The sequence below is a fragment of the Gekko japonicus genome, unplaced genomic scaffold (assembly GCF_001447785.1).
Source record: "Gekko japonicus isolate JY-2015 unplaced genomic scaffold, Gekko_japonicus_V1.1 scaffold635, whole genome shotgun sequence".
NCBI lineage: Eukaryota > Metazoa > Chordata > Lepidosauria > Squamata > Gekkonidae > Gekko > Gekko japonicus.
This window is the reverse complement of record NW_015161422.1, coordinates 736,299-745,862: the sequence shown is the minus strand read 5'-3', so window position 1 is coordinate 745,862 and position 9,564 is coordinate 736,299. Positions and strand designations below refer to the sequence as shown.

General features: G+C 41.2%; 1 protein-coding gene across 1 annotated transcript in view; it reads left to right on the top strand.

The window, feature by feature from the left end:
* The first annotated feature begins 1,101 nt into the window (after positions 1-1,101).
* Positions 1,102-9,564, top strand: part of ADAM19 (ADAM metallopeptidase domain 19) — a 50,111-nt gene continuing 41,648 nt past the window's right edge. The window contains exons 1-3 of the mRNA XM_015428325.1: positions 1,102-1,304; positions 1,692-1,770; positions 6,546-6,622. Of these exons, the coding sequence (XP_015283811.1) occupies positions 1,102-1,304; positions 1,692-1,770; positions 6,546-6,622 (359 nt within the window). The remainder of the gene's footprint in view (positions 1,305-1,691; positions 1,771-6,545; positions 6,623-9,564) is intronic.

Genomic DNA, 9,564 nt, shown 5'->3' with positions numbered 1-9,564 from the left:
TATGATCCCACTCTCCAGTAACTATTTTGTGGTTAACCTTCGGGCTTTATTTGCCTGGTCCCTTGAGTCTTACTGGTGCGACTACCCCAGCTCTCCAGACTCCTCCAGACCCTTAGCCCTTCTTTAGCCACCTTTATCAGTTCCTTTGGAGCAGTGTCTCTGGTGTTTGTGACCACTGAGGTTTTATACTGTGTACTCTCTGTTCACTCTCCTCTTTTCATTAGAGGGTACCAGTGCAGAGTGCTATTCAGCCACAGTTTTCCACACAAACTGCTATCCAGCTGATTCCATTGAGCCCAGAGGCTTATGTCCTCCTCAGAGCTCTCCAGTTAGCCACTAACTTTCTTCCAACTGTCTCTGCCCAACTGTCAGCTCTCAACTGTCAGCTATTCAGTTATCTCTCACTGGCTGAAAGTTCTGAGCCAACTGGCCCCCATCACTCTCAGTCACATGACTCAGCAGCTCCTTTGTTTACCTGCTGCTGTTCTCAAATCTTTAATTCCATCACAAGCGTATAAATGAAATCCCAGTATTCCATATTTTCCTCACGGCTCCTTACCTGTAAAGGTCTTGGTTAATGAGAACTCTGGCCTTGGTATTTAGATTCTGACCTGTTCTTTTCTTCCACTCGGGGTAGATCTATGTTACAAGCATTTCAGTTTTTGAAACCTAAGAACAGCTCATGTTTAGTGTAATCCAATGCAAATGAGTTCTGCGACTCTGGATGTGAGTAAATTGACTTTGGAGCGTAATCTCATTGAGTTTCATAAAAGCCCCCACAGGCTAGCAGATGACTTGGCACAGACTCCCCAGAGGGCATTGCTCGCTCTCTGCCCATTGCTTGTGCTACTTTCCTGGAGGTTAATACAGTTTGGAAGTGGAGGTAGTTTGTTTTTTGCAGCTTCATGGGACTCCAGCCCATGATGGTACAGGAGATAACAGGGCCTACTTTCTCATGAAGTGCATTTGTACTTGTGTCTGTAGTGTTTGTGGTTTGCTGTGGTCTGCAGATGCAAGACTATGAATGACTTGTAGGAGTGATGATGAACAGAAAGAAGCAAATGGGTTTTGCGGGAATGCAGCAACGAAATAACTGTCGTGATGGCATTAGTCATCTTTAATGGTCTCTTCAGCGCACACGCTGTGTACAAAATGTTTTTCAATTCTTACATCATTCGTGTTATAAAATCCATTAGGCCAAGACTTAGTAGCTTAACCAAGACCATCCAGTGCATGTCTTGGCTTTTTAACGTTAGAAAGGATGACAGTGGAGGCAGGATATATGTTTATAAATTATGGAGAGGGTAAGGATTGAGACATCTTTCCTTCTCTTGAGTCATATCAAAGTCCCAAAGGCCTCTTAACACTGAATGTCAGCCCCTTTGCTCTCACCTCAGAAAGCCCATCTAACACTGCATTTGTTTAAGTGTCATGTTACCTATTGTACTTTATTTCAGCACTACAGTGTGCAATCAATTAAAAACACACCTTTGCAGACACAGCTTTAAACAAACTTAACCCAAATCTCACACAAGTTAACCAGAACTGTTTATATTTCCTTTGCTAAATATTAGGATAAGCCATTGGATAGATGTGGCAGCAAGATATTATTCAGACAGGTGGATAGTTCAGATAATGTGCGAAATATAATTCTATCTTTATGTTATTGTTGTTTTTCTCATTTTCGGCAGGGAGCTCTTTGCACCGAGCTATACTGAAACTCATTATACGAAGAGTGGAACCCCCCACACCATCCCCTTTAACCACACAGTAAGTATTTCAATGTAGCCCCCTTGGGTTTCCAAGTTAAACCTGCTTAGGGTTGTACCTATAATGTAATCTGAAGCAGGTCAACTCAGATATAAATCCCACTGAATTCAATAGGACTTATTCCCAGGTAAGTATACATAGAACTGATGCCTTAGACCTGGTTCAAATGCCCAATGGCCCCCACATGAATGTCTGCAAGAATGCGAGAAGGTGCTTCTAGGTTTATGTCCTGGTGAGACTGTGAGAGGTGATTGTATGTCCTGTTCCAAGTAAGTATTATACATCTTACCATGGCAATTTTGCACAATTGCAGCAAATTTTTATTCAAGCTTCTGCAATAACACAAGTCACAATATAATTGTAGCATATTACGCCAAGGCAGAAGCACTGCTTAATACAGCTGGTTCCCTTGTGCAAACCTTTCCAGGCTGCAAACTGAAGTGTAGTCATTTTGAGTAAGTGCAACCTGCCCAAATCTCAGCAAAAGTTAGATCATGGAAGAACTTGGTTGTAGAGGGACCGCCTGGGTACCTGGGCAGACTCCTGGCAGAACAAACCAGCAGAGACATGGCTGAAGTTCTGAGAATGGGTATAGAAGGGAAGTGGAAGGGAAGGCCAGTTTCCCAGGTCTGGCCTAGGCTGAGGGTTGTTGTCATGGGGATTGCCTTTATGGATGAAGAAGCATACTCTGGACCAGAGGGGAGAGCTAGTGAGAGCACTGAGCCCATGCAATAGGCAAGTCCATCCACAGTACATGCTCAAAAGGGCACTTAAATGGGCAGTCCAGAGGGAACTGGGGCTGAAGTGAGTTGGAGTGTGAGGAAGTGAGAACTGCAGCTCCCTTGGCAAGTCCAATAGTGAGTTGTTGCCTGTCATCCCTATGTTTCCTTGTGCTTCCTGGGGATACACACAACCGGACCATGAAAAGCAAGCTGCTGCCCACCCTCCAGTTACATTGCTGCGTTGGAATGGGTTTCCAGCTAAAAATGAGAACAGATAATTTCATTCTATTTCCACCACTTCCAAATTCAAACTGATCACACTTTAGACCCAGATATTCACACTTCACCCACACTTGGACTTTAGCACCCATGTGAATCATACCTGTTTTTAACACCACAAAACTCAAAGGGGGATTTTAGCTGCCATATGTGGATTAAAAATTGGAAACTGCATGATTACTCATATCGTGGTCACATGAATGTCATTTAAATAGTTACTATCATTGTATGATTAATATGATTTTAAAACCTTTTTTGAATTATGGTTTGTTAGGTTTTTGTCTCCTTCTCCTCTGAGGAAAGGATCCTTGTCCAGTATCAGGTTCCTAGATATTATCTCTGCAGCTCTCCACTTAGCCAGTGGAGTTCTTTTTCTTCTTGTTGTTATATTCTAATATTCAGACTTAAATTTCTATAACTTTAAATTTGTTGTATGGTTGTGGACATTATGTTCTTTACATTGTCTCAGCTGGTTAAGTTGATTAGCATTTAAATCCTTTGGTGGAAAAGTTTCCCCACTGGTTAGTTTGATAACATATGTTTTTCTTTTCTCTTGGCAAACAGGTCCACCCCCCCCATTTTAGTGTCTTCTTTATTGTTCAGGAAAATGACAATGGTATTTAGGAAAAGAGAATTTTCTGCAACAGATCAAAGGTCATAGTGGTCCTACATACTGCAACCCAGCTCTTCAGTCTACAAAGGCTATTAACTCTTATCGTAATGTTGGTGCTCAGACTGCACATAAAGAAGATTGTGCTACCTGTGAACTCCCAGATACATGGGGTAACTGTTTTGTGTGACTAGGGCAATACATGTATGTTCCAGCTTCAGTACACACAAATGCTTGCCCTGCTGGGTATCAAGTGTACCAGAGCTACAAAATATTCACACAAAATTGTAACTACATCCCTGAGGAGAACTGCAAATAGCAAGATCTTACTGTATATATGGTCTGAGGGCCAAAAGTGTCATGACTGAAAAGGGCTGTTGTTGGCACCACATCCTCTCACAGGATTCTCACCATCATTTTTTCTGTTTGAGTCAATAATAGACTATATCTTTGCCTTGCTATTTTGCAAGCTAGTGGCATGTTCCAAGTAGAACTTATATAAATAACTGAGATGGAACAGCTGACCAAAATGGATTTCCCCCATCTCTTTCTGAAAGAATGTTGAGTGTGGCAGTCATAGGTAAAGCTTGCCTATGTAAACATACCATGTGGTCTGTATCATGTATAGATGCACTTAAACCACATTCACATATAAAGCTAGGATGGCAGCAATGCACTCTCCTGAACCCTAAACTACTAGTTTACTGATGCTATACATAAATGGTCTGTTCGGTGTGTCAGACACATAATAATGTGTGAAAGAGTGCTTTCCATATTCCTTCTCTTAACTGGTAGTCCACTGCCATGCATAGTTATTTATACCATTAAATCTTAGTTTGATAGCCTCTTTGAAATGAATTAATTGACGTAATTTAAGTTTGTGTGTTATCAAAAAAAATCTTCAGGGTGATCTTGGGACATCAATATTTCATTTTCAACATGCAGACACACTCTCTGTGTTCAATACTATCTGAGCCTTTGGAAAGTGACTCTGTTGTACATACACAAAAGATTGTTCTTTCCTAATTTAGCAGAGTGTGCAATTGGCACCAAGAAAGGAAACTGCTACTTTTCATAGAAGAAATAGATACCAGACCACTTTGAACAGCTTTCCCCCACTTTCCTTCTTTTGCCAATAGCGAAGACGTTTGTCATCCTGTATGTATTTCATTTTTTTTAAAAAAAAACAACCAACTGTGACTCTGATATTCAGGCCTTGTAAACCACAAAAAGTATCCTGTGGCTAGACTGATTCAACAAGTAATTGTTCTTTAATGAAAAATGCAGATATCGTATTCCAGGTGGTTGTTTATTGGAGCATAGGCCCATCAATGTCTTCTAGCTGTGATGGCTAGACTGTCCATGAAATGATGGCTTCCCATTCCACCTCTGTTAAAGGCCTTGGCTGCTATGCTCTGTTTGCTCGGCCTCCAGGGCAACTGGTTGGCCACTGTGTAAAAGAGAATGCTGGACTAGATAGACCATTGGTCTGATCCATCAAGGCTTTTCTTATGTTCACATACATTGAACATGACAGGGCTTAGCTTTTCTGTTTGGTGAATAATATCCCAGTGTGACCCATTCTCTGTCAATGTCTCCTTGATTCTTTACTGAAGACAGTCATTTCCTTGCCAGTTTCTATGCAGGATGTTGTCTCATTCTTCAGTAGTAAAACCAAAGTCACCCACTACAATCTTATTATCTCCCACCATAATTTCTTCAAGCCAAGTCTTTATTGACGAAGCTTCCAAATGTGGATATACATTGCAATGTCTCTGCATGCCTGTTACAACCCTTTGCAGAGCTATGTTATGTTATGTCAGCTGGCTTATGTCCAGAGAAATTTTCCTTGTGAATTACGGGTTGGAAATACTTTAACTGGCTGGCACTTGGCTGAGACTGCAACCCAAAATGACACTGCTAATTATGATTTCAAAATAACAGTTAAATACTATGAGCTCATCCTTCTTGGCATTGCTTCCTCTTCACTTCCTTTCAGCATAAAGTTTTCTAAGTAAGATTATTATGATGGGATTTTATTGTCAGCTAAGGTCTTAAAAGCTTATTTCTTGCCATTAATAATGATGGAAACTCATACAGCATTATTGTGTGCTCCCTGAGTTTTAAAGGTCTGAAAACTGACAGTACTCCCAGAGTCATGAATATTCAGTAGCTCAGGTGTCACGCTAATTTTGTTAAGGTCTTCAGGAGTCTTCAACACACTTGCTCTTGATCACATTCAGCTCAGCAGTATGATTCACTGCCACAGGAGGTGGAGGCGGCTACAGGCATGGACAACTTCAAGTGGGAATTAGATAAACATACGGAACAGAGGTCCAAGTATAGATAGTAACTCTTAGTCTGGGGCAAGTGAATCACTGTATTCTTGGTGCTTGGGAGAGGCAAGAGTGGGAGGGCTTCTAGTGTCTTGGCCCCATTGGTGGACCTTGACACCTGGTATTTTTGGCCACTGTGTGACAGTGTTGGACTGGCTGGGCCATAGGCCTGATCCAACATTGGCTGATTGGACTTTATTCATCCTTTATGTTTCCTTTGACTATGAAATTGCAGGATATGAACTGCTGTTAATCTAATTCTATACCTCAGTGTCTTCAAAAGGGATCCTTTGAAGTAATATAGTATAGGTTACTTGAACACATAAAGTTGTTTTATACTTAGTCAGACCACTGGCCTATTAAGGTCAATATTGCATATTCTGATTTGCTGTGGCTCTCTAGGGTCTCTGGTAGATGTCTTTGATGTCACCTGCTATCTTATCCTTTTAACTGGAGACTGCAAAGATTTAACCTGGGACTTTTTTCTGCATACAAAGCAGCTGTTCAACCACTGAATCATAGTTCCTCCCCCTGCTTTTCAGTGCTGCTCATGGCAGTGGAAAATGTCCAGAGGAAAAGAGCCTTAAATGTCTCCTTCCTAGTGATATGCTTCTGAGAAAACTGACAGTGCACTGCCAGATATAAATTATCAGGAATTTTAATCAAAACCGAGTTTAAAGGGGATGCAGTATCTTACCCACCTCTCATCCAGTGTGTGTATGTGTGTGTGTGTGAGAGAGAGTCAGAACATGTTTTAAAAGAAGGGGCAAGCACAATGAGTTGACAGAACAACATCTTCCCTTGACAGTCTCCAATTTGCCTCCCCAGAATCATTGCTTTTACCATGGTGTAGTGAGAGGGATGGAAGATTCCAGTGTGGCACTCAGCGCATGCAGTGGTTTACGGTAAAGTCTAATCTCTCTCACATACAGAAAACAAACTCAAATTAGATGTCAAATTACATGTGTTTCTGGCTTCATGTGGACATAATTATGTTCTTACAGTTAACCATCACAAGATAGGATAAAGACCAGAAGCTGCTGTGGCTTTTCAAATGAGAAGATAGGCTCAGGGAGAATAGGCCTGTTTATTAGCCACGATAGCTACTAGCCATCATTTCCATGAATGCCACATACAGTATGTGGTGATGCAAGGTGAAAGAATTGCCAATAACATCCTTAAGTTTTATCATACAAAAGGGGCTCTTTTCGTTCCAGCTGCCCAAAACCTTTTTCAGGCAAAGGCGGTCGTACAAATACTCTATGGCACTTTAGTCATCCCCTCTTCTTCCAGTTTTGCTCCCCTTGAGAGGGTTCAAACCAAATTTCTTAAAGTGATCCTTCAGGTCCTGAGATGTGCCGAATACATTAATAAGATTAGAAGCCGGTACTTTGAGGATAGAAGCCAAAATTACTTTGGCCTCACTCCATTGCTGGCTTAAAATGAATTTTCAACTTGAGGGATTAGTTCATTTGATACTATCAGATAATTTTCCATCCAAATGGTTGAAAACAGTGCAAAATAAACTACAACTACTTGGGTTCTCCCCCAACCCCCCGGCGATTCTAGATAGGAGCTGGGATCAGGCTAAGTTAGCTCTCAAACAGAGAATAATGGATATAGAGCGACAAGCAGATCTTGATAGGTATCCTAAATTTAGAGTGCTGAATCAAATTAGATATTGTTTGGTCCTGATGGCATATCTAACACACCTTGATATAAATAAATATAGGAAAGCCTTCACACTAGCTAGATGTGATGATCTCCCCTCTGTGGTGCTTGAGGGCAGATATAGAAGTGTTCCCCTTGTATAGAGACTTTGTAAATGTGAGTCTGGGGAGATAGAAACTATTTAACATATGATGTTTAGCTGTAAGTGGTACAATGAGGTTCGAGATAGATTAATTCAACCTCTTATTAAAGAGAAGCCTGGGCAGACAGACTCGGATTGCTGTAATAAACTGTTATCTGATGAAGATTGTGGCTAAATTTTGGGTGGCATGCTGTTACATTTGAAAGGAACAGCTTAATTTGTAAAATTGCAAATCTCTTTTTTGTGTGTGTCTTTTAGTGAATCTGTTATATGTATTTTATATTTCTATACTGTATATTTTGTAATATCTTACTTTGGTGCCCCTTGCTGAAGTGTTTGGATTATTCTGCCTAGATGCCATAATAATTTTTTTCTTCTCCTCCTCCTCCATGAATGTGCGCTTTCAGAGACTATGTTCTCTAAGCTGAGACAAATCGAAAGGTACCAATGACGTATATAGTAAGACTATACATGTTAGCTGTCTTAGGAAAACGAGGTTTCCCCACCCATTACAGGAGTTGGCTAACTTAGCATAACTAGTGAGTCATCTCTGTCTTTTTCTTCATTTTACATGATTGCTGTTCACCCTGTACTTCCTTTGTTTATGGGCCCTTGAGACTTTTATTTTTAAAAATATCTCTTATGTAAAATAGTAGCAAAGTGAGGATGCACTCATTCTAGGGTTGCCAAGCTGGCAACTGGCAGAAGTGTTGGGGGAGGGGACATGGGCATACAATATCACTATGTCACTTCTGGGGAAAACCTGAAAGTGACATAAGGGTAACTCTAGGAATCACCAGAAAAACCAGAAATGACTTAGTATAGCTTTAGGAATCAGTGGAAACTCTAGAGTTTCTACCAGTTCCTAGAGCTATACTAAGTCACTTCTGGGTTTTCTACAGAAGTGACCTAGTGACATCAGTGATGTCTCTATTCTTTATTTTTATTTTTCCTCCCACCAGCACTCCACGTGGCAGAGGGAACAGATGGCTGCCAGTGGGAGACCTCCCTCCATAGTGAGAGGTCTAGCAGCCATAGTCATTGCTTCCAAAGAACTGGGCTTTAGTCCAAGAAAGCTTATGCTGGAATGAAGTAGTGTTAGTTTTAAAGTGCCACAAGCTCCTGCTTGTTTTTCCCGCAAGAGACTAACATGGCTACCCCCTGGAAAGTGAAGTACACCTTATACACTTTTTAGCAGATTATTTGCATAACTACTTTAATCTTCATAGTGGGTCCACTTACCTGGCCAGCGGGGGCTCCTTCCTTCCAGGAGACCAAAAGTGATGTTGGGCAACTTCCGCTAAAACGAGAAGTGCAGGCCCCAACATGATGACAACACCTGGAAGTGACATCACATTGGAGGTGACGCTCTGTTTTTTTGGCAAAACTCTGATAAATTTGGCTTCAAAGCATAGAGTTTTGACCACAAATCAGAGCATTGCCCCCCTATGTCCCCGTTGTGATGACGCCACTTCTGGGTAATGTCATTGTGTAGTTGGTGGTGGGATTCCCCACCCCGCCAGCCAGCTGGGTGGCAGTGGACAAGAGCCCATGAAAGCAGGGGTTCCCCCACCCCCAAAAGGGGACTGGCAGCCCTAATTCTTAGGAAGTAATGCTCATCACATACTGCAGATCATATAGTGCTCATCATATACTGAAGCCAGCCAGCCTGCCCCCCTCCCTATCCTTCTACAACATCCTACTCAGCCATCTTATTCTATCTATCTATCTATCTATCTATCTATCTATCTATCTATCTATCTATCTATCATCTATCTATCATCTATCTATCATCTGTCATCTGTCATCTATCTTGCTACAACATCCTACTCAGCCATGACACTATAGTTCAGATTTGCACAAATTTATTCCATGTGGGGATCTGATTTCCAAAAATGATTAATTAAAGATACTTCTGTATAAACAGGATGTGTTTTTCTTTCAGTCACCTTCATTCAAAGCCATTTGTAAGCTCAATTGCTGGGCTGTGGTCCAGTCAGGAAACAATTTGTGCCAATTTTTTTTAATCCCTCA